Here is a 25038-nt window from a genome sequence, read left to right as displayed (position 1 = left end):
TTCGAGAAAAAATATGTAATTACACTATTTCAAGTAGTATTTATCGGATGACTGGCAAGCTCAAAACAAGGGCTGCCAGCAAAACAAGGCATCAACAAAAACTCTACTACATCAATGCAGGGGCACATCCAATGTGCAAAAGGTAGACATGTACACCCCTATATTTCAACAGTAGGACCAATGTCAAGAATTATAACTTGAATGATTAGGGAAAGTAGCAGCATCTGAATGAGTAATTCCCATTTCAAGTGCTCTTCTGAAAATGAAAACAAAAGACTGAAAAAGAAAAAGAAAAGAATGGAGTCAAGTTGTACACAAGCAAGAACTGGGAACTCACTCGTCAAATATTGGAGCGCGTAAAAGCTTTTTTACATGCCACTCCATGCAACAAGTTTTCCTGGATACAAGACTGCGATGTACCTTTATGTATCTTTAATGCCAGAAAAACCCGATAGGAGCATGTGTCTCTATGCCAAACTAGGCACATGCAAATCCTTTTATGTTTCAAGTCTGCCCAAGTAACCGATCCGGGAAAAATATTTCTGTTGATGTTTAAGGGAACTGCTAAAATAGCTCCAAGAGTACTAAGCTTTACTCGGATCCCAATTAAGCATTTTCCATGTGTAACCAAAAAGTTGTAGAAGGCATAAGCATGCTACTTGCGTTGTTTCAGCAGCAGCAAACTTATCATCAAAGGCAATCTATTAACATAAATGCCTGCAGAGAGATTATATCTAATTCCTTGACACTACATGGAATGCTATTACTTCGGGAGCTAGTTCAGCTTGGAATAGGACAATGGACCATAGGAGCATATCAAGTTATTGATGACTTGCAAACTGGACAAGATGTTCTCCTCCTCAGCCATGGATCAATACACTGTCACATTTGAAGATTTCCAGCATTAGCACTTCTAAGGTATATTACCTAATATCAAAAGTTAACTGTAGACAAGAAGACAGCGCCTCTTATAGCCCCCCGCTACCACCCACCAAAAAAGAAAAGAACAAAAGTGCAGCAGTATATGGTTGGAAAGGCGGAGATAAAATTGCATGCACAAACTGGAATAAGGAGAGGGCATGGTGTAGCTTTTAAGAGTCCATACATCCTTGTGAAATTTGTGTAAACATGGGAGATGGCGTATAATGTCCCCAATGGTAGGAGTATCAAGACAAATTGCACAGGCTTCTTCAAAATTATCACTCTGCATAAAACAGATCGACACGATGAGCAAAGATACGCAACCACATTCTGGAAGAGGCATGAGGTACATTATTTAGTCACTGAGTGATTATGTTTATTGCAGTATCAGTTCTGAGATGATTACCTGAACGGTAGATTGTGGAAGGCCGTTAATCAAATGAATAGGTGCACCACCATGCTGATCATTGTTCTCATCAAGAGCCAATAACATTTCATAATCATTCCTATAGACGTTATTGGCAGGAGAAGTTAGAACATAGCAGAAGTTTTATTCAAAGAACATGGTGAGCACTGCAAAATATAAGATAGTGGCGGATAAAAAGGCGACCATATAATCAATGAAAATATAACCTGATCAACCCAAATAAAGCTTCTGAATGTTCAGATAAATGTAAGATCACTTGGTAGTATATTTGACACGTTCACTGCACACTATGTATCAACAATGCTTTGAGGAAAGGGCTTGAATTTTACAAGAATTTGAAAAACAAACCAAATAAGAAAAGACTTGATATTGAATTCTAGTTTCCCTTTTATCCTACTGACAATCAAGAATCTTATCTGTAAGATTCCCATGACAATCTGAGTGTATTTTGAGCTTGAGGAGCAGCCTGAGATAATTATCAAGTAAATACGACTGTCTTATCTCCATTTGAGTTCACTTTAGCTACTAATGCAGACAAGCTGGTTAAGTATTTATATTATGAACTTTTATGCACATTCTGCAGAAAAGCACAAGGAGCAAAAGCATGGAAGAGATTTTAGCAGCTGTGATGATACTTGCAAAGGAAAAACAAAGATTTGGTGTATTTTTTTGGTTTCTGGTAAAAAACAAAGTAGTTGTTTGCTTCCCAAAGTTCCTTGGTGATTAGTCCACAAAAGTCTGTTCTATTTTACACAAAGAAATGCACATATGATCACATGTAGATTGCCCACTTTTCAGAATGGTGCACAAATAATTCTTACTCATTGAAGTCACGCTGGGCTTCAAGAATGCCAGTGCTCACTCCCATGTCATTGAACTCTTCCAATGCTCCGAGTATATGCATTCTCTGCAAAAGGAGGAATAAATACTATAGGAACTACAACATTTCACACAATAGCTACATGTTTTGTCAAATAAACCCCTAGACTCCAATGTGTACAACAGAGAAGGTGAAAAAAACAACATAGATGAGCATCATCCACTTTCCCCATGTATAAACTCAACAGAAATAGGGATAACTGATTATCAAATAGGAAAAAAGGATTGGTTGGAGATCATTCATTCGACTAGAAATCATATATTGGAACTGACTTTATGAACACCAGAAGCCTCCAAAAGCACAGTGAACAAGTAGATGACGCAACAATCAAGAGATGTTAAAAGAGAAATTCCAGAGCTACCAGCCACTGCATATCAATCACAAAACATAACTACAGCCCAGCATTCTTTCAACAAAGGGAATTCACTCTTGATCTCCAGATGAAGAAAACTATCCGCCAAATCTTTATTGAGGCTGCGCTTCAACTATGCTTGATTATTGGAAGGCTCTTTATGTGGTCTTTTGAATGATTTTAGCGGCCATGCAATTACCATAATCATTGTAGTTTCACTTTCATTATAACTAGACACAGTACTAATATTTTGACACAGTTGCTCAGGAGGAAATCAAATGCAAAGAGATGTTTGGACAGAAAATTTCTAAACAATAAAAGGAGATGTAGCAAACAGAGACACTTAATTGGCTGGTCTAAACACATTAGCAAATAAAATAACAAAAAGTAATTCGTAAATTAACATTCAAGCATCCAAGCAAATTGTAATAATAAAATATCAGTTCAAATTCTCAGAAAATTCAATTATAATAAAAAATATAGGGATAAAAACCTACTGACCATGTCAACATCCATGTCAGGAGGGAACAGGGAAGTTCTTCCCCTAGAAGGCAATATGGTGCGGGGTTGTCCAGGAAAACGACTCCTCAGCCTTGTCATTCTACCCAATGTAGAAGCTCGAGCTAGAGATCCTCTACGAGGAATATTTGAAGAGGACCGAGATTGGGATTGTCTACGCAAGTTGGACATCAATGAGTCTCTCTGCACAAAACATCAAAAACTTCTCATGAAAAGTTTCAGGCATGAGAATGACTGGTAGTTAATCACAACTCAAAGCACAAATAACTGGAGTTCCAATATTTACACAATGGTTTCAACATTCTCTAATAATAAGGGAACTGGATGTTATGACGTTGGAGTAGCTCATCTCCCACATTAAAATTTACATTTCTTGTCATCACGATCAGCAGCACAATTAGCTCCTTCTTGCTACTCATGTTCCACATTAATTTCAAGGTAAGTTAAAATCTGCTAGCTCAAGCAAAGGATTCACATTCAACAAACAAGTCACGCTCTTAAATACAAATGCGCAAGCACACCATATATATGTAATAGCAATCCGGCACACTCGATGTGTGTGCAAAATTAAAAAGAAAAGCAATGTCTATGTGTCTGTGAAAAAAATATATTTAAGCATAATAATTTTTTTATCATAATAAAATTAAGAAATAAAATTATATCAATGGTGGAAACACACTCGATATGTATGCATAATTTAAAATTTTATTATACTTTTCTTCTAATTAAATAAAAAATTGAAGATAAAATGTATAATTCAATACAAAATTATCGAGAGTTGTTAGGTTAAAGAATTGCTATCTTGTGAATAGATAAATGCTTTGCAAGACTAGACACAAGACAATGATACTCACATATTTCTGAAAGCTCAAAAGAGAAGCATGTATATAAACTTAGAAGGGTTGTAAATATTGTAAATTTGGAAGAGAAGGGTTCGTGTAATTTCGAAAAAGAAGGGTTCTAATCAGTAATCACCCTAAAGGAAGGTCTTTATAATTGATCATCTCTTAATTTATTTCTTTATTTGAAGAGAGAATAATTCAATCTTTTCCAATTTGCCATTTGGGGAATTCAACAACGGAAACTTGAATGGGAGGCTTATATAATTTTAAAAGAGAGGGGTATAATCTCCAATTCCGCCTTCTACTTGTGGAGGTCATTGTAATTAACTTTTGTACAAAGTTGACTTATTGGCAGACGTATGGGTCCAACAACAAAATACAACCAATCCAACTATATGCAAAGAACATTATACTTTGAGTTAACACAGACCATTTCACACAATTAAATGATAAGATGCATTGTTCATAATGCAACATCGGCATCTGACTAGAAGTTTTTGATAACCTCTGAAATGGCTTAATAAAATTAACTTGCACAGATTATTGAATCTACTCGGAGTGAAAGAGAAGCTAAACCAATAGATAAGCTGCTGAAAGTGTCTAGAAGCAAACAGAGATCAAGACCACAGAAAACAGTATAAATTTGTATGCATCAAGAACAGGAAAACTCACTGCACTCAGCACAGGATGCCTTGCCCGAGAAAAACCATGATCAGAATCATTCCGGTGCTGCAAGGCCAGTGCGATGTGCTCATCAACCTGCCATCAAATTGGGAAAAGCATGACAAGATAAAGAATATTACTGGCTCGTCACAGGTGAAATAGAAAAATGGCTACACGAATTTAAATGAGGGATGTACCTCTTCAACTCCAAAAACAGGCACTTCATTGTAAAGTTGTTCTTGAAGTTCACGAGCCAGCATCTCATCTGCTTCAACCTGTCTGGCCCTAGCATCTTCATCATGGTCATTACATCTTGGCTGAGGAGAAAATTCATCAACCTCAATAATTGGCTGTAAATTGGAAACACCACTAGAAGTAGATCTCAACGATGGCGCTTTGGCTGATGAACTAAGAAACATTACTTCTGGATCATCAGAGAATGATGTAGAACATTCACCACAATTGCTTGAGGTGGATCCCTGCTTCTGCCTTTTGATAAGTGTGCTAGCTGCAGAATGAGGCCCATTTAGTCGTCCGGCTCGAGCCCTAGGGTCGGATATGGACTCCCTTAAAGCTTGAGTGGAACCATGCTTAGAAGAGACCAAAGTTTGATCCTTAGGATAATCATCACCTGTTGCAGCATTACTTCCTTTTTCCCTTCTTTCCAGTCTATTCCCATGGCTGGAAGACCTAGGAGCATCTGTTTCCCTAATCAAATACTGTTCCCCATCAGGTGATGATCTACTCATTTCTCTAGTCCGATTACGGGTACTTCTCCACTCACCTCCTTCTTCGATGCTTCTGCCTGAGCCCCTGATATGATCACTGGTTTCCATAGAGTGCTCTTTGAAACTCATAGAGCTCCTGCAAGTGCTTAATCTCCCTTAATTATTTTGTTATCTTATCATGTACTCGAGAAATTCATAAAATGAGTTGCTCTAGAAAAAAAATTCAAATTTATAAAGATTGAAAAGACATCCACATTCATTGAAGTTTACTCCAAACAGCTATCTTACAAGTACATCCCTATGTGCAAATGAGATATGTGTATAGAGGCCTGCAAATATACCTTTGTGCTCAAACTGATGAACATACACATCTAAGCACACAGCATACATACAGAACAGAAGCACACAGCTTTTTTTTCGGAAATTTTCCCTCCCCTATTGTTCCATTCCTCATTTGTATGGGCTTACACACCTCTAGATTTACACTGTGTAACATACTATATTTGAATACTCTTCTAGCCTCTTTGTTCCTGGAAAGCATTTTTACTTCTAAAGAAAATTGAAGAAAGAATGAAACCTTGGAGAGAATCTTCTATGATTTATCTGTGTATTGTAAATAAAATCATTTTATTTACCTTGACGAGCTAATATTTTACTTCTTCCATGTGTGCCCTTTATCACATTTCCCACCATCTTTTTCATTGTCCATTCTACTCGATCTTATTCATCTTTAACATACAAGACGTTTTCCCCTTTTTAACGGAGGCTCTGTTAGATTTGGTTTCTCTACAATGTCAGTGTTGCATATCATGAGAACAAATAAGCAAACACCTTGACAAGCAAGTAAAAGTGCTGCAGCACCTTTAAACCAGTAAAGGTGGATAATAAACATTCCTATCAACAAGACCAACTTCATCAGAAATGAATCAAGTAACTGAAGCAATCTTGAACAGAGAGAACATCAAAAAATCCACAATATTCTACATACTACAGAATAGACAAAAGAATACCTCCTATGCAAATTCTTGTTTCCAATATCAGGTCCCTGCGAAGAGCAAGGAATACTTATCACTCCTTTGCCCTTTCCTGTGTGATAATCATTGTCTTCAGTGACCAATTCCCTGATATCAACTGAGGTATGGGGAGAGATAGGTGCCACAGAACCATGATCGTTATTTGCATCAGTAGTAGAGCCATTGGCATCCTTCCCAGCCAACTGCTTGGCTTTAGCTATGTTATTAGGAGATATACATCCATTCCGTACCAATCTCTTTTGCTTATTTATTCTAGGTGAGGCAATAGGATCAAAAGATAGAAAACCATTATGTTTATTTTGAATATTGCCAGCAGACTCCACCCCTTCTCCAGAAGCAATATTTGAACCAACTCTACTCACACTGTCTGTTCCTTCAGAGGCACCGTGTGATGCAGTCATAAAATCTCTCTGTCCATGTGAAGAAGAAGTGCCATTAACTAATCCTGATAGTTTTCGAAACTCAGCGTGACTGTTGCCAGGTATTCTACTTGGTGAAACTTTTATGGTGACAGGCCTACGCAGATTTTTTTCTGGCAGATCTGTGAAACTATCATCTTGAGAAGAAGAGGATTTAGAAATACAAGAAGGTATTGCAGTCCGTAAATGTTGAGCAGAATCATGGCTTTGGTAACTGGGGTTCTTTTCTGTCGCTCCTTTCCGAAATAGGAGAGCATTTCTCGAGGAGGATGAACTCCCCAAGGAAAAAGCAGTAGAATTAATGGGATGTTGAGAGTTGCTGGAACTGCTCGTGCATTTTGGAGGACGTCGGCAATGCCTTCTGCTCCCACTGTCAATGACCATTGGCTGATCTTTAGAGCCCTCGTCAAAAATCTTTTGCTGTCTTGAATGACAGGGCACTGATGAGCAATGATTTTCCTCCGTGAAACTATTCCTCTCATTGATCCCTCGTGCAGCTAATCTATCGGGAGTATCAGGAACATCCACCGTATGATCAATGTCCATCTGATCCATAATCTGCAGAACAAACCAGATTGGCCTAATGTACCAGTTCTCGATTGCTAACAATCAGTATTGCCTTCTCCACTAATAGTCTCGGCCAATTCAAATTACATAGGGTTTCAGACATCAGAGATGGGAAAGAAGAAAGGGGGATTTCATCAAATACTACACTGACACTAGGAAGGACACAGATTAATTAACCACATTAGATAAGTTACACCACTAAAGAGGTCACTTGAAAATGGAGAAACGTAACAACAAAGAATGAAACACTTCATTCACAATTTTGCATGTCTACACTAAAATTTCTTTCATAAACAAAAAGAAAAAGAACAAAAAAGTAGGAAAAATATGAAACATAAATGGGTTCGTTCATAAGAGAACAGGAAAACCCAGAAACCCGAGGTGTAAAAAAGGAAAAAAAAATATTCTCTCACTGAAATTCAAAAACAAAAGAAAAATTACGAAAAAATATTGGGAAAAAAGCTGAAACCCTCGTATTGATTCTTCAAGAAATCAGAAACTATTGACAATCAAATTACCAAAAACAGGCAAGGTCACACCACTAAAAATCTAATTTTTAATTCAGGAACCAATAATGAAAACATAAAGAAAAATCCGAGTAAAATCCCAAACCTTAATGATTCACCTTTCCCGTTTCTTCAACTGAACTTTACGAAATTCCAATGACGCCTGATCAGAAGAATGATGACAGCAAACTAAAGTGTGAGGGTTTGATAATTACACAGCCCAAAATTCACCTTCAAATTATAAAATCTTTCAGATGGTTAGAATGGTAATTTTGTAAAAGATAGGGGTTGAGCTGTTGGGCTTCCAATTTCCACACATACGGGTCGGACCCTGACCCGGACTCTCGACCCGGCACCTGAAAATTGATACTTAGAAATTTGAATGTACTTCATTATATAATTATCTCTTTACATTATTATGCAATTCTTCATATTTTAGGTTTTAATTTCTTATATTACTCAAACAAAGCACAAGTAGAATGACACGTTGACATGAACTCCTTATCAATCAAATTTTTTGTGATGAGAACTTGCAGAAAAAAAAAATATTAGCATCCCAATGCCGAGGTCAGTATATAATATTAAAATAATAATGTTAAAGAGAGATAATACAAAAATGAAATAGCAAATTATGGTGAAAATGGTAAAATGAGTATGTGTAGCAGAAAATTGCTTATGAGTGCTGAGAACCGTCTCCCTACTTGAGGAGACCAAACTTGGTTTTATAGTCGAAGTCTTCTAATGGTGAGGAAGTTTGGCCTCCGAGGAAGTCGGGGAGATAATTGCTAATGGATAAGTCTCGTTGAATTTCTAATTTGTTGATTGGAGAAGTCTAAGGAAGTCCAACTCGATCAAAAGTACTCAGCTGAATAAGGATCTCACTTCTCCAAAAGTTTGCCTTCTCGAACCTCCTCGTCAAGTCCTGCACAAATAGCGTTTAGCCACCTGAATAAGTGCTCTGTTGGCTGTTAGGGTAGCATTGGGCTTCCTAGACATCTCAAAGACCAGGTCTTCTCCTGGGCTCTAACTCTCTTGAGCCATAGCTGAGGGAAGCTCCATGGGCCTTCTCGAGTTTCTTTGCTCCATTGAATACTTTGAGTCTGTTATTGAGCTATGAAATGAACCTCATCTTGGACCGTCTGTTTATGATCATATCAAAATCTATACTATTTATTAAGTATAAGGGTATCAAAATAACTAACTTTGGCTTACAAAATGTATCTTTACTAAAATACCTCTAGATATATTTTTTTGCACAAAATAACCTTCACTTTATCTAATTAGTTTTATAATTTTTTGTTTGTACGTTGTTATTAGTTATTTATTTTATCTTCATCCTTTTTTATTTAATTAAATAAATACTATAAAAATTTAGAGTAAGTACACGCATTGAGTGTGCTTAGACCGCTAGAAGGAACTCCCTATAATTAACTATATAGTTGGTAGGGGTGTCAAAAGCTGTACACGCATTGAGTGTCTCTAGGAGGTTGGCACGCCATCGGCGAGGTCGGTCCATGGGAGACGCACCTACAGATCATTCTGCTTCGCCAGATCGTGGGAAGGCAGTCTCCCCGCCCCGTAGGATCGTCACGAGGAGTACTATACGATCTACTCTCCTTTGATCGATGAAAGGATTATTTTGGAACGTTCGGGGAATTGGAAATGATCCTACACAGAGGGTCTTGAATCGGGTCAGAAAACAACATCACCTTGATTTCTTGGCGATCATGGAGCCTATGATCTCCCTTGAGGGAAGGTTTATGGCGAGGCGGCTGGGATTTAAGGAGGTGGTTTCGAATTGTGTGAATCAAATATGGTTTTTCTGGGGACCGGAGGTACAGTGTCGGGTTTTGATCGATCATGAGCAGTTTCTGCACCTCCATTTGGAATCAAATAAGTGGCCGAAACCGTTTTTCGTTACAGCGGTATATGCTAAATGTGATATGGTGGAGCGGCGAGATCTTTGGGCTGGCCTTCGGTTGATTTCGGTTGGCTCTTCGCCTTGGATTGTGGGAGGGGATTTCAATACTGTCCTTTGCCCAGAGGAACGGTCGGGGGGCGCTGCCCCGAGTGGTATCGCAATGTCTGATTTCCATGACATGATTGCGGACTATGCCCTTACAGATGCCGGTTATACTGGGAGCCCTTACACCTGGTATAGTCGTCGGTTGCGGCAACGTCTAGATCGGGTCCTGGTGACTGATAGTTGGATGGACGTATTTTCGAAAACACAAGTTACTCATCTTGAGCTCTCCAAATCGGATCATCGTGGATTATTGGTTGTTGCAGAGACTATTGTGACGCAAAAGGCATCATCTTTTCGGTTTCAACACATGTGGATCACGCATCCGGGATTTCTTGAGGTTGTTCGTCGGAATTGGCAATACCCAACGATCGGAAGTGGTATGGTTCGCCTTCAGCAGAAATTGACTCGCTTGAAGCACTGTCTGAAGGAATGGAACAGAACAGTCTTTGGGAATGTGTTTGATAGGGTTGCAGCGGCGGAGCGAGATCTCAAGGAGGCTGATGAGGCATATGATATTAATCCTTGTGATCGCACGCTTGTGGAGCGGAGTCGGTGCTCGGCAGTGTTGGTTCGGGTGTTGACCCAAGAGGAGGTATTTTGGAAACAAAAGGCCGGGATCAAATGGGCTAAAGATGGGGAGCGAAACACGAGATACTTCCACTCTTTAGTTCATAAGAGGAGGTTTCGTGGCACGATCTTTGAGATACAGCATGAGGGGGAGGTTTTAACTGATCCGGTAGGTATTAAGAGATCGGCGGCTTCTTTCTTTGAGCAGCTCCTATCCGCAGAGCCAGCGTTTCCCGACGAGATGGATCGAGATTGCCTAGAGGATGGCCTGACAGATGAGGACAGGTGTTTCTTGTGTACCATGCCGACGATGGCAGAGGTTCGGGAGGCAGTTTTCTGCATTGAGCCGGAGAGTGTTGCAGGACCAGATGGATTTGGGGCGATTTTCTATCATACCTGCTGGGATCTCGTCTCAGAGGATGTTTTCTGTGCAGTATCTGAGTTTTTTCGTGGTATAGCTATGTCGAAGAGTTTCACAGCTACTACCATCTCTCTTATTCCAAAGACCGCTAGCCCAGTTTCTTGGAGTGAGTATCGGCCGATAAGTTTATGTAATGTTACGAATAAGATCTGCACGAAGTTGATGTCTATAAGACTTGGGCATGTCTTGCCGAAGGTGCTATCCCCATCCCAGAGTGGGTTTGTCCCGGGACGATTGTTGAGTGATAATGTCCTTTTGGCGGAGGAATTAGTTCACTCATTGGAGTCGCGCCGGTCGGAGGCGAATGTTATTTTTAAGCTTGATATGGCCAAGGCTTATGATCGGGTTAACTGGGAGTTCCTCTTTCAAGTCTTGCGACTAAAGGGTTTCCCGCAGCATTGGATTAACTTGGTGGCTAATGCTGTATCAAACTGTTGGTTCTCAGTCCTAGTGAATGGAGAGCACGCGGGATTCTTTCATTCGACACGTGGCTTGCGGCAGGGGGATCCATTATCCCCGGCGTTATTTGTGCTTGCTGCTGATTACTTATCTCAGGGACTGAATAGGCTTTTTGTAGCGCACCCAACGATGTATTACCAATCACCGGGTCGGGTTCGGGTATCTCACCCAGCATATGCCGATGATATGATGATCTTTACTAACATCTGTAGGCAGCACATGGAATTGCTCCGTGATTTTCTCCACGCATATGAGCGGGTGTCCGGACAGCGGATAAATAGCGCAAAGAGTTCTTTTATTCTGAGCCGGCAGGTACCATCGTCACAATTGCAAGAGGTACAATACGTTATGGGTTACCAGCTAAAATATCTCCCAGTCACATATTTGGGTGTCCCTCTATACAAGGGTAATCGGAAGGCATGTTTGTTTGATTTGCTCATTTCCAGAATACGTGACATGCTACAGGGGTGGGCAATGACGAATCTATCCCATGGAGGGAGGCTAGCCTTGATTCGAAGTGTGTTGCAGGCTATGCCTTTACATCTGTTTCAAGTAATCCATCCACCTAAATCTGTCTTGATAACCATTGAGCGCATATTCAATGATTTCTTTTGGGGCTCATATAATGGCCGCCGGCATATTCATTGGTGTTCATGGGATAAGATGTGTAGACCAGTAGCAGAAGGTGGTTTGGGTATTCGGAGTTTGGCGGAGTATGTTAGGGCTTTTTCGATGAAACTTTGGTGGCGATTTAGGCTTAAATCATCCTTTTGGTCGGAGTACTTGCATGATCGCTATTGTAGGGCTCTTCACCCTACTCATGTGCCGTATAATCGCAATCATTCCTCTGTTTGGCATCGGTTATGTCGGATCAGGGATGTGGCAGAACCTCTAATCTTCTGGACTTTGGGCCAAGGCGCAGTATCTTTCTGGCATGATAATTGGTTTGGTGAGAAGCCTCTAGCCCAACTCGTTCGAGGGGCCCCTGACACTATGGAGCCGGTATGTTATTACTGGCATGAGGGAGAATGGAATGTTCCAAAAATTTTCAGGATAGTCCCGCCACAAATCGCATATTATCTGCCGAATTCCTATTGCAGCGGGACAGAGGGACAGAATTGTGTGGACCGTGACGAGTAATGGGACGTTTTCCACAGCATCGGCATGGGAGGCCATTCGAGTGGCGTCTCCTCGGCGGCAACTCTTTACAGATATATGGCACCGATCCTTGAGGCCAACGGTGTCAGTCTTTTTGTGGCGGCTTTTCCAGGATTGGATCCCAGTGGATGAACGCATGAAGCGAAAGGGCTTTAGTTTCGCATCAAAATGCCAATGTTGCGAGGCAGAGGAGAGCATCTCTCATCTCTTTGTAGAAGGGGAAGTAGTTCGGGAAGTGTGGCTGCACTTTGCTAATGTCTTTGGGCTTCAGCTGTGTGAAATCGGGGACCTGGTTAATCTGGTGCATTTTTGGCGATACTCTACCCCGTTTCACTCGAATTTGCATATTCGCACTTTGGTCCCATTTCTGATCCTATGGTCTACTTGGACACAGCGCAATGCTGCAAAATATCATGGGGCACATTTTACAGCCACGGGCACCATATTGGAGGTTCAGCGCCACCTCCGCACGTTGTATGCAGCTCGGATCATGACGAGCATACAATGGAAGGGTGACTTGCACCGGGCATTGGCTATGGGATTCTGCTTCAGGCCGATAGCGCCTCAGGCACCCAGAGTGGTGCGTTGGAGTACCCCCTCTCCGGCGTGGTTCAAACTTAATTCGGATGGGTCATCGCTCGGAAATCCCGGGCCGGCAGCAGCGGCAGGCATTATTCGGGATGCAGATGGACAGGTGCGTTTGGCATACCAGTTTGCTTTGGGCACAGCCACTAGTGTGGTCTCAGAGCTTACTGCTGTCTGGCGAGGTTTAGAGCTAGCTCGAGCACACAGTTTAGCACCCATAGTGGTTGAGGTGGATGCTACACTCGTTCTCCAACTCTTACAGTCTAGGGCATCTGGGATATGGGAGGTGCAGCATTTGATCATGCGCATTGTGCAGCTCCAGCAGGAATTAGGATCGGACGTACGACATATTTTTCGAGAGGCTAATGGAGCGGCTGATCATCTTGCGAAGGATGCCGCTTCTCGCCAGTTGACTCGAGTTATGTATCAGGAGGACATTACGGGAGTACTGCGAGGCATTATCCGACTTGATAAAATGGGCACTCCATACCTTCACCGGTGAGCTTGAGATCGGGCATTGGGGAGAGATTGGTGAGGGCACTACGGAGTTGTACTAGTGGGATGGGCATGTCTACAGGCCAAATTCTACTTGCTTTCTAGGCTCAATAGAGTTGTGTTGTATTTTTTTAGTGTTAATCATTGATGTTGCACATAGATTAGAATTTTCTTTGACTGTAAAGGGAGTAAGTACTCCTTGTTTACCGCTTTTCAATTGTACACTCTATAATTTTTCGAGTTAATAAACAGGTAGGGGTCCGCCAAACCCCCCGCCTAGGCACAGGCGGCTTTCCCAAAAAAAAAAAAAAAAAAAAAAAAAAAACCTATATAGTTGGTAGGGGTGTCAAAAGCTGTATAATTAAATGTATGATAAGATATTTCGTGTTTGAATTGATCTTATTCCACATTGCAAACATATGACAATATTTATCCTAATATTTTTATGACATAGAGCAAACAACATATGATTAATCCCAAGTTATTTTATTCCACATTTAATTTTTAATTATCCTATCACTCATTTATCCTACCCAATAAAGTAAACAAGGCATTAGATTTAATAATATAATAATCTCTTGTTATGTCATATTAATTAGAGGAATGATTACGTCTACAATCCTAATTTATGATCTATTTACACAAATCATCCATCTTTTCCATAATTACAAAAAAGCCACCGTAAAAACCAAAAAATAAAAATAATTTCTATAATGATATTAACATTTCTGAAGATATATATATAAATTTCCAAAATAAAAAGAATAATTTGTATAAATAATATTAACATTTTTAATATGTATATAATTTTTCAAAAAATAAAAATAATTTGTGCAAATAAATCCTAAATCAAGAAATATAGATCTAATTATCCCTCAAACAAATTGATGCAATTTTCATAATTCATCATATGCATTTTACTCCAAAACAAAACAAATAAATAAAATGGAACATACTACGGTTTATTATGTTTGGCAACCCCAATTGTCACCCCGACAATATAGATTGAATTTTCTCTTGTTGCATCTTTTATTACATTTAACATTTACATACCACGAGTACGAAAATTGTGCTACTATTTTATTTAAAAAAAATACTTTTTGAATGTAATGTGAGGCGTATATGTTAAATGCAATAGAAGATGCAATAAAATTTGCAATAAAAAACTCAATATGATTCTCAATATAATACGCCTTCTCTTCTACCATAATCATAAGCATGAACTATTAATCTAATATCACAATTCATTAAAGATAAGCCCACAAGCAATTCCACCAAAATCTCTAAAATTTACCTTAAGCTTCTGGCAACAAACTGCAAATGCAGTAACGTAATGATGTGCACGTAGATAGAACTTCGCTTCATAGACAGTTCGATAGAAATGGCTGATCAAGAAGCAACTAAAGCTTACAACAAGCAAAAAGAATCGAACCCCATAAAGAGAAAAATCATAAAGCTAAACAAAACCGATCGGTCCTAATACAAAAAATTAGAGTGAATCTGAGTAATTGTAAACAGCCTCAACTGGTCTCTATATGCCTTTCAATGGAAGCTGCCTCTCTTTTATTCATCAGTAACACATCCATTTGAGGCCGACTGCACGCTCTTAATATACTGGAGAATAAAAGAAGAGAAATGAAATGAGATGGGATTGGCGGCTTTGAAAAGGTGCAGGGTGTATCAATCATTAACATATAACATACCTTGTAAAGAACTCCTCGCTCAGCCTTGTAAGGTGGTGGCATCCACCGCTTTCTGCGCTCGTTCAGCTCTGCGTCAGTTAGATTTACGTCCATTCTCCTCTTTTGAATATCTATGGTAATAATGTCCCCATTCTCGATCAGACCAAGTGGACCCCCTTCCTGAAATTTATAACGTAATATGTGAGGAAGACGAAACCACTTGTTGTGGCTTCATGTTTCGTTATCAACATAATTTCAGATTGTTGAAGAGAGAGACGAGAAATGTCTTCATTAGTGTTCATTTGCTGTTGGGCAATCAAACGAGTGTTTTTTTGCTTCATTTTAGAAGTAGCCAAAATCCTTTTGCATGATCTCCCAACCTAAAATTTTTATACAAGTTTCTACTGTACAGAATCTAGTTCAAGATTCTGTCAAGTCAACAAGTCAGAAGCAGCATAATGAATTTAACCATAGATACTATGCATTCATCATACGATGTGCGATTAAATAAAAACTTAACCCAAAAACGATACCAAAACTGTAACCACAATAATTCCAAAAATAATGGCCTGGTCAAATTAGTAAAGAGTCTTATGGAAGATCTTCTGATTATTGCATGTGCAGAAAGAACATTTCAAATCATGGTGCTATCATTTCCATTTATTACGGGTATACAGCTCATTAAGGCCAGCTATCTCCATATCTTCGCTTCATAAGATTAGTTTCAAACCGTAGAGACTAATGACTTAGCCGACATCAATCTACTACACCTAGAGCATGCTTAACCTCTCGACAGACAGATGGGTAAGTTGTGCAGCACTGACTGGATTGTTATTTTCAAGAAGCCCTTTTGGAATTAATATCACAAAACAAGGCATAGCTATCTCCACATCTTCGCTTCATAAGATTAGTTTCAAACCGTAGAGACTAATGACTTAGCCGACATCAATCTACTACACCTAGAGCATGCTTAAACTCTTGACAGACAGATGGGTAAGTTGTGCAGCACTGACTGGATTGGTATTTTCAAGAAGCCCTTTTGGAATTAATATCACAAAACAAGGCATAGTAGTCAAATTTCTTTTCTTTTTGTTCTTTCCCCCTGATAAAAGCAAGGAAGCTTAACAAACATATTGACTACTGGTAATGGGATACACTAAATCTCCTATCAAGGAACATGCAAGAAAATAACCGAATACTCCTATATAAGGTAGATAATTAAAAAAATTTACCATGCGGGAAACATGACAAGCATAACGTGCAAGAAGATATCAAGGTGAACTTACCTGTGCCTCAGGGCAGATGTGGCCGACCACATATCCATGTGAACCTCCAGAAAACCTTCCATCTGTTAGCAGCGCAACTTCCTGCATGTGGAAAAAATTGAAACAAATTTGGGTGAAAAGCACGATGATTTAAACCAATAAAATATTGATTTAAATCAGAAACGCGAAACCATTTTCATAGGCAGTTAACAAAAAACACAACCATATGTTTTTGGCTAGCAAGGAAAAGATTAGCAGAACAAAATCACTTTTCCAACCTAAAAAGGTAAACAAGAACATTGCACACCTTGCCAAGCCCGGCCCCCATTATTGCACTTGTTGGGGTCAGCATTTCAGGCATACCTGGTCCCCCTTTGGGCCCCTCTCCTCTAATAACGACTACTTTTCCCTGACAAATGATAATCACAAAAAATTGTCACCAATTTTCACTTCCAACAGCAAAAGAAGCTATGTGACATTTGTACAGTAAGGTGTATGAAAAAGGTCAAGATGTCGAAACTGGTTCTCAATTATACTGGCAATTAGAGGAATAAGTTTAAGATGCAATTCTTATTAACAAGTAGAAGAGGCGGCAACTGAAATCATTTCATTTGTTTGTATTTCATGTGCAACATAAAAAGTTTCCAACTCTCACCAATATAATTTGTTAAGCAGCACACTGCACAATCAAGTGGTAACCCCAATTTGGTTAAATTTCACATTTTACAGATATCAATCTCATGTTTCCAACCCTGCAATATAATTTGTTAAGCAGCACAAGCACAATGAAGTGGTAACCCCAATTTGATAAAATTTCACATTTTACATATCAATCTCACCCCCAAAGAAAACTATCTAGTTACAGAATCTCTAACTCATAAGGAAATTGCTGAAGCAAGTTAAACTCAAAGAGCAGACAGGACAGATGTAAGCTTTCTAGGGCGATAGAGATAAAAGAAGAAGATAGAGGTGCTGTAGCAAGAAAGGAAGGCCAGTACCTAATCATTAGTTGTATGTCACTCAAGCATACACATGGGCTAGGACAGGATATGTTTCACTTTCATCCCATCCACTCAACCAAACAGGAAAAGGGCAACTTTTTTGGTTGCTAGAAAAATCAGGCATTTAATATCAGTAAAGTGTAAAGGGAGGGCTTTCTTACTAATGTTTTCTGGTAAAACTACTTGAAAGGACTGAAAGAAAGATCCGAATATTCATCAGCATAAGTTAGCCCTTTTATTGTCAACGAATGACAGGATAAAATACAATTCAAAATTCATACACTCTAGCAGTTCCACAACCATGTCTCCTGAATCCTACTTCATATTAAGAGTTAAAATAACACAAATATACACAAGAAAGTGATGAGTTAACCTTAAAACTCGTTGGGTTTTCAGAGATAGCTGCAATCATAGATTCCTCTCCTTCAAATACAAGTGCAGGGCCTAATAAAACATATTTATCAAAAATTAGATCCTATCACACATAGGAGTTAGCTTAGAATTGGCAATTGTACAAGCCTGCATTAACTATAAAAATAAATAAAGACAAAGCAACAAGGTTAAATACACTACCTGAGAAGTATAACCCTTCTTTCCCTGTGATCTTTGCAACAGAACCTTCAGGTGCTAGGTTGCCGTATAATATCTGAATGTGACCGGTTTCTTTGATTGGGTTTGTCAAGGGTCTAATTATTTGCTGCAACCAAATGCAAAAGATGGACCTTTTTACTTGCCCCACAAACATCAACAAGCAACATATCAGGAAAAACAAGACAGCCATAAAGAATGAGATTTGCTCAATAGAGCAGACATACCTGACCTTCCGGCAGCGATGGATATAACTTCGCGTTTTCAGCCAAAGTTTGTCCCGTAACTACAGAAGAAAGCAAGAGAATTCTAAGATCCTGGAGCCAAGGACATATATGGTGCCAATTCTCAATCAAAACTTTAGCGTAATTACCTGTAATACAATCTCCATCTAAAAACCCAAGCTCCAACAAATGGCGAATGATTGCAGGAGTACCTCCAATCTAAATTCTAAACATCTTAAAACTTGCCGTGGTATTTGGAAATAAAGAAACAACACAACAGAAGAGTATTCCAAATCACATTGAGCATACCTTGTGTACATCCTCCATCACATACTTTCCACTAGGTTTAAGATCTGCAAGGAAAGGTACCTCATCGCTGACCTTTTGGAAATCATCAAGAGTTAACTGCAGACCAACGGACCTGCCAAATTGTAGCTATGAGCTGATTAAATAAATACTGGGTTGACATGATAATCATTTTCCATAAGTCGGTACTTTTCACCTAGCAATCGCAATTAAATGTAAAACTGCATTGGTAGATCCACCAAGTGCCATGACCATGACCATTGCATTACGTAGGGCTTTCGGAGTGATGATGTCCCGTGGTTTCAAGTCCATTTTAATCAAATCTAGCAGATATTTCCCGGCAAGGCGGCATTCATCCAATTTGAGAGGATCTTCAGCAGGGGTTGAAGAACTTTTTGGTCATCGGAAAGAAAATGACATTAGTCTTGAAATAAAGTTGTTAAGCAGTCATAAACAACTTTACAACTCTATGATATCTTTTACCTGTAAGGAAGAGTCATTCCCATTGTTTCAATAGCTGAAGCCATTGTATTTGCCGTATACATTCCACCGCATGCCCCGGCTCCAGGGCATGAATTACGAACTACATTCATCCTTTGTTCATCATTTACTGAACCACTCACATACTCCCCATAAACCTACAGAATGAATTACGAGCGTCAATTATTCATTTCCATTGACCACTGACGGAGATAATGTAACTAACATGATGCCAAGATGGCTGGTTAAGGACAAGAGAGACGTATGAGCATGCAAACCCAATAGATTGAGAAAAATGTCAATGATTGGTGCTTTTAAATGACTGATAATAGCTGTGGAAAGTGTATCTGGCTTATCTAGTGAGTCGTATCAGTGGCTACACAAGTTGGTTTAAGGATGTTAGAGTTCGTCAATTGCTATCTGGCATTTAAGTTTTATGTCCATGAATCATTGTGGATAAACTCATGGAACCACAAAGTTCAATGGCATTGACCACTAATTGCTTTCAAGCACCTCCAAAGAACTCGCAATATTGTTAAGATGTACTCTTGAATAATGGTATAATATAGCGACACCGCCCATCAGGCAATAATCAAAAGGTTAGGAACGAGGTAACAAATAACAAAAGATTTAGAAGTAAGAAAAAGAAGAGAGGTTTTTTCCTTTTTTTTTAATTATGGTTGGGGGAAAGGGAATAAACATCCATGTGCATACCTGGAAGGCAGATACTATGTCATATGTGTGACCTTGAAAATGACCAGGCTGCATGAGACCAAAAATACAAATTATTAAGTTCTAATCACCTCTGTGCGAATTAAAAAAGAAATAAAAGTATCATATAAACAGTATTGATATCATTCTTATGGAATCCAGAGTAAAGTATTTTCTAGCTTTTGGAATGATTTATATTATCATTAGTCTGAATGAAATTGAGATATAATAAAAACGTTTTAGTTTAATTTCATTAGAACAAAATAAGTCAAACTGGATCATACTTAAGACATAATCTACTTCCTGTTTAAAAAGTCTCCACATAGACTTATAGGCTAGTTATAAATAAAAAAGACCTGACCAACTAGTCAAACCAAGTCCCAAGCGCCACAAATCCAATGATCAACTAAAAAGGAAAGAGTCAAAAATATTGATATACAATTAGGATGCTACACAATACAATCATACCTTCAACTGACACTCACTTCATCAACACATACACTTCATCTACAAGTACAACATAGTTCACTAACAAACACCAGAAAGTCCTTTTTCCAGAAATACCCGAGGAAAAATTATGATAATGCAGTATAAATCTTGTTTCTTCACAGAAATATGTTTTACTGATACTCCAGTAACACATTTTCTGAGTAAAAACAGGGTATAATTAACATGTAAATGACTGGTTTCTGATAGGATATTAGAATAACAGAAAGAGAATAAGCAACCAGAAGTTTACCGGATCTAACCTTAATTGTTCCACCGTAAACCATAATACTTGGCCGGTTCAGTCGTCCCATAGCCATTATTGTGCCTGGCATCTGCAATATTAGTGATAGTAAATTGAAAGTCTACACATCTCAGAAGTAACGCGATGGAACTGCTTCAAAAGGATAAGTAAGCCAAGAAAGAGGATGAGCTATAGCATTAGTTAAATAAGTCACAATTTTTCAGTTAAATATTTCCTTAACCAGAAACAATCTGAAGAATCTGAAATTAGAGTTGGATCTTCACATTGATTAACAACACAAGCAATATCAGAAGCATTTTCCCAAACTTTTTCTTTAGTCCAATTTTTTTTATTATCCAATTACTGCTGAATCAATGGGAAGTAAGTGTGCTGCTGCAAGGGTAGTCCCCGATCACTTCCGTAAACCCAGGATCAAATGCTTCTTTAGTGACCTTAAGTGCATCTATTCTATCATGATAACTTCTGCTCTCAAGGAAATAGAGAATGTAAATGTAGAAACTTGCACGAGTTTCCTTGCAAGCCACAAAAGTCCAGTTTACACATTAAGCAGTTAAAAAGAAGGCTTCCCAAAATTCCACTGGACACTGGAGAAATGACTACACTCAAATGGTAACACAAGAATTAAACAGCAACCTTCTAGTCTTAAGCGTCAGCATTAAGTGTAATCATACCTGAAAATACACACATTTCAACAGCAATACCATTATCGTTCCAAAACATAGACAAGGCATGTAATCAATACATCAATATGAAAGTCAGAGCTTGTTCAAATTGCAATCTCAGAAAACTATCTACCCAAATGATAAAGCAAAATCACCCTTTCTTTTAAAGTAAATACTAAAAGTTCAAGAAACAAAAGACCACATTATTCCCAGAGGAATAATTGTCAACAACTTATGAAATATACAAGTAGAGGGTAAACCCCAACAAAGCTAAATTTTTACTCATATTTTCACAAAGAAGCTCAAGTTGTCTTTAGAAAAGAACATCTTTTCCAAAGAAATGTATAATAGAGAATACCAATTAGCAAAGAATCAAAACACAGGCAGAAAACACTCAAATCCTTATGACAGAAACTACTCATCAAAAGCTAGTCACATTCCTCATGAAAAAAAATCCTAATGTCATCACAACTACATCAAACAGAAATGAAAGTAATGAACTCAAGATAGAGTCTTAAGAGAGCTGCGCTTTACATTTTTGTCGCAACCCGGAATGGAAATGTTGCCATCATACCACTGAGCAGCCATGACAGTCTCAATGCTATCAGCAATCAAGTCTCTTGACTGCAAACTATAACACATCCCTCTAGTTCCCATCGAAATAGCATCACTCACACCGATTGTGTTAAATCTAAACCCCACCATTCCAGCCTCCTTAACACCTTCCTTAACAGCCTCCGCAAGCTTCAGCAAATGCATATTGCAAGTGTTCCCTTCATACCAAACCGACGAAATCCCCACTTGGGGTTTGTGCATGTCCTCATCTGATAGACCCACGCCATAGAGAATCGCCTGGGAGCCGCCCTGTGACTTGGGCTCCGTGATTCTTGAACTGTACTTGTTGAGTTTTTGGGTGGTCGCTGACGGTGGTTGTGGGGCGGCGGTTTCTATGGTGGTGGTGGAGGCACGGATAGTGAACGAGGGGGTTGCTCTGGGGCGAGCTGAAGATGGTGGAGAATGGGTTTTGAGAGAGAAGGCGGATAGTGGCTGAGATACTAAGAAAGACGACTGCATGGCGGCGGGCGGCGGGCGGCGGCAGAGGGTTTAGGAGAGGAATTAGGATGGAAGTGGCAGTGGTAGTGACAGGGTAGGTGAGGGATTGTGGGCAGTCGGAAGAGCTATAAAGAGCCAACGTCTCTCTACAAGCCAAACTTTGTGGGGTCCAAAATCACTAGACAAGATAAATAAAATCATGGATTAAGATTATGTTTGATGTTGTGTTTCGAGTTGTTAAAATTAATGTTTTTGAAAAAAAAATGTTCTTATAATGAAAAAATAGTGGAATTAAAGAAATGTTTAGAAAAAATATTAGTAAAAGAATACTGTTCACTATTTTTGGATTCATGTTTTCGCATTTTTCGAAATAAAATAAAATACACCAAATGTTTATTTTTGTATTATTACACCTTATTTGTATGTTTTTCAATTTTTCAACTTTTTATATATGATATATATACATACTTATATAATATAAAAGATGCATGATTTGACAATAAATAAATTTTTATCTCTCAAATCCCAACATCAAACCTACATCACTTATTTCAAAATATTTTAAATTACCTTAAAACACAAATTCAAACATACCATCTATCTCCGACACACACTTATTTATCTCTATTTTCCTCTCTCTATCTTCAAAATACAAAACAAAACATTCAAAACACAAATCCAAACATAAGAATTGCTTTTTGAATATTTGAATGTGTTAATGATATTTATAAGAATTGCTTTTTGAATATTTGAATGTGTTAATGATATTTTAATCATTCGGCGTGGTTTTACGGATATTTTTTTCATGGTTTTTTGACCTCTCCACTGTCATTCCTCCTCCCCACAAGAACTCCTTACATCTCTTTTCGATTTCTTTGATCACTCCTTTAAGTAAAAGAAAAGAAGATGCCCAATAAATAGATAATATTTAGATCTTTAATAATAATGCCAGATGAGTTAAACATATCATGAGAAATATTTAGATCAAGTTACAAATAAATAATATTAATGATATTCAAGGAGACTACGATTATTGCGTTTTGAATAACTTTATAATGACTTTTTGGGTTCACTTCCTACACACACAAAGACAACAAGAATTGACGTTTGAAAAGAAGGTCTTAGGAGACATTTCGACAAAGTTCATCAATTTCAATAATATTCAAGATTTCAAAGCAGAGATAAAATTATTTGCCAAATATCTGCATTAAATTATACCATTTAATTTGAAATTATATCATTAAGCCCTCAAAATTAACATTATAATAACATTTAAACTCAACTTTGAATGAGTCGCAAATGATGATCTCACCGTTAAGTTATCAAGATATAGTTTGTGTTTAAATTACGATGCCAAACCCTCAATCAATATCATGAATATCCAAAAAATTCAACTTTGAAGGTATGACAATTTCATATTAAAAAATGTCCAAAATATGTTTTTTTTTTACAGAAAAATCAATCAATATATTAGAATAAATCGGAGTCTAACAACGAAAAACGTTTTGCATCAGCAACAGAGAAGTGCTTGAAGCTTTCATGCTAAAGCAAGTTTGGCGAATTTATGAGCTAATGACTTCCTATTTCTAAGAACATGATTAAATGAAACACTAGAGCAAGCTGAAGCTACAATCTCGATATCCTATACCAATGGGCCAATGGAGTACCTATTAAGAGTCGAGTTCCTCAATTTGTTGATGGAGCGATAACAGTCACCCTGATTATGATGGACGGTCATCGATGTTTCAGTACAATGTTAATTGTCATCTTACTTGCCGTTACTTCGGCAAATTATGGCTCAACATGACGAGGGAATTTGTGAGAAAACCAAGCACAAGTACCTCCTTGTCAGTCTTCTGCCACAACCTCGACATCCACCTCCCTACCATTCTGAAAGAGTGCTCCATCAAAATTAATCTTGATAACCCCATTTGGTTGTCTATGCCATATCTGATTTGTTGGCTCAGGAACGCGACCTCAAACAAACCTCTCGATAAGCCTCAAGAAAACATCTCGCTGAAGTAATTGTTTGCATCTAGTTGACAATCTTTTTCTCGATGCAGTGTTGATTCCTACTCCACCATAGAAGCCAACAGATGACAAGAAAGAACTTGAAGGCGACGGGTTGTAAGTAGATTCCAACGTGCTTTATCCAAAGAAGAGGATCATCATTCCAACCTGAGACGATATTCCATGGTAAATTTGATAGGGCCCATGCTTGTTGGGCAACATGACAATGAAGAAACACATGTGAAAGACTCTCTGAAGCAACACCACAAAAGGAGCGTGTTGGGTATTTACCCTTCAGCAGAAGCACGACAAATTCTAAATCAATTGTTACAGATTTAGGGGGTTTTGAACCCTTAAATTATACAACCCAAGATTTACAACAATATAATGATAAATGTACAGAAAGTAAACAAGAGTTATAATAAAGTAGTAGAATGTATTTCGGCTCAAAGAGCCACAGATCGCATGGCCACGAGAAAAGCCGGCAACCACAAACCACCACGGTTGCTCCTTTGTTTCTCACCAAGAGAGACACCTCAAGTTCATTAAGAACCAAACACAAAGATCAACCACTAAGGTTTCAAGAACACAAAGTTTAATTTTAGAGATTATTTTTCATTATTTGAGATGAGAGGTTGAGACAATATTTATAGAGACGAGAGATGAGGAAGATGGCGGTTTTAGTATGTTCCCAAAAAACATTGGGAAATCCATTGTTAAAGATTAAGAGAAGGGA

The 25038-nt window shown here is 38.5% G+C and overlaps 2 protein-coding genes across 3 annotated transcripts; both read right to left on the bottom strand.

Annotated features, from left to right (window-relative positions):
- LOC105158639 (uncharacterized) lies at positions 1-8127 on the bottom strand. 2 transcript variants are annotated; one of them, XM_011075459.3, is made up of 9 exons: positions 7978-8127; positions 6343-7343; positions 4802-5468; positions 4614-4700; positions 3082-3282; positions 2170-2255; positions 1328-1427; positions 1106-1204; positions 1-879 (listed from the first exon to the last, which is right to left on the bottom strand). In XM_011075459.3, the coding sequence occupies exons 2-9, from the start codon at positions 7338-7340 to the stop codon at positions 817-819; spliced, it is 2301 nt and encodes a 766-aa protein (XP_011073761.2). In that variant the 5' UTR covers positions 7341-7343; positions 7978-8127; the 3' UTR covers positions 1-816. The 2 variants fall into 2 exon arrangements, with proteins under 2 accessions (XP_011073761.2, XP_011073760.2); XM_011075458.3 differs by having other exon boundaries at positions 7965-8122.
- Positions 8128-14838: 6711 nt separating this feature from the next.
- LOC105158638 (dehydratase family) lies at positions 14839-22415 on the bottom strand. The gene is made up of 14 exons (XM_011075457.3): positions 21774-22415; positions 20576-20647; positions 19830-19877; positions 19119-19273; positions 18832-19026; positions 18639-18750; positions 18479-18548; positions 18333-18391; positions 18091-18214; positions 17891-17961; positions 16824-16925; positions 16538-16618; positions 15273-15431; positions 14839-15183 (listed from the first exon to the last, which is right to left on the bottom strand). Exons 1-14 carry the CDS (start codon positions 22311-22313, stop codon positions 15133-15135), a joined length of 1839 nt encoding a protein of 612 aa, XP_011073759.1. The 5' UTR covers positions 22314-22415; the 3' UTR covers positions 14839-15132.
- Positions 22416-25038: the final 2623 nt, after the last annotated feature.

Source organism: Sesamum indicum, linkage group LG3 (genome assembly GCF_026168435.1).
Source record: "Sesamum indicum cultivar Baizhima isolate 11 linkage group LG3, ASM2616843v1, whole genome shotgun sequence".
NCBI lineage: Eukaryota > Viridiplantae > Streptophyta > Magnoliopsida > Lamiales > Pedaliaceae > Sesamum > Sesamum indicum.
The sequence above is the reverse complement of the archived record's forward strand: the minus strand, read 5'-3'. Positions and strand labels throughout refer to the sequence as shown.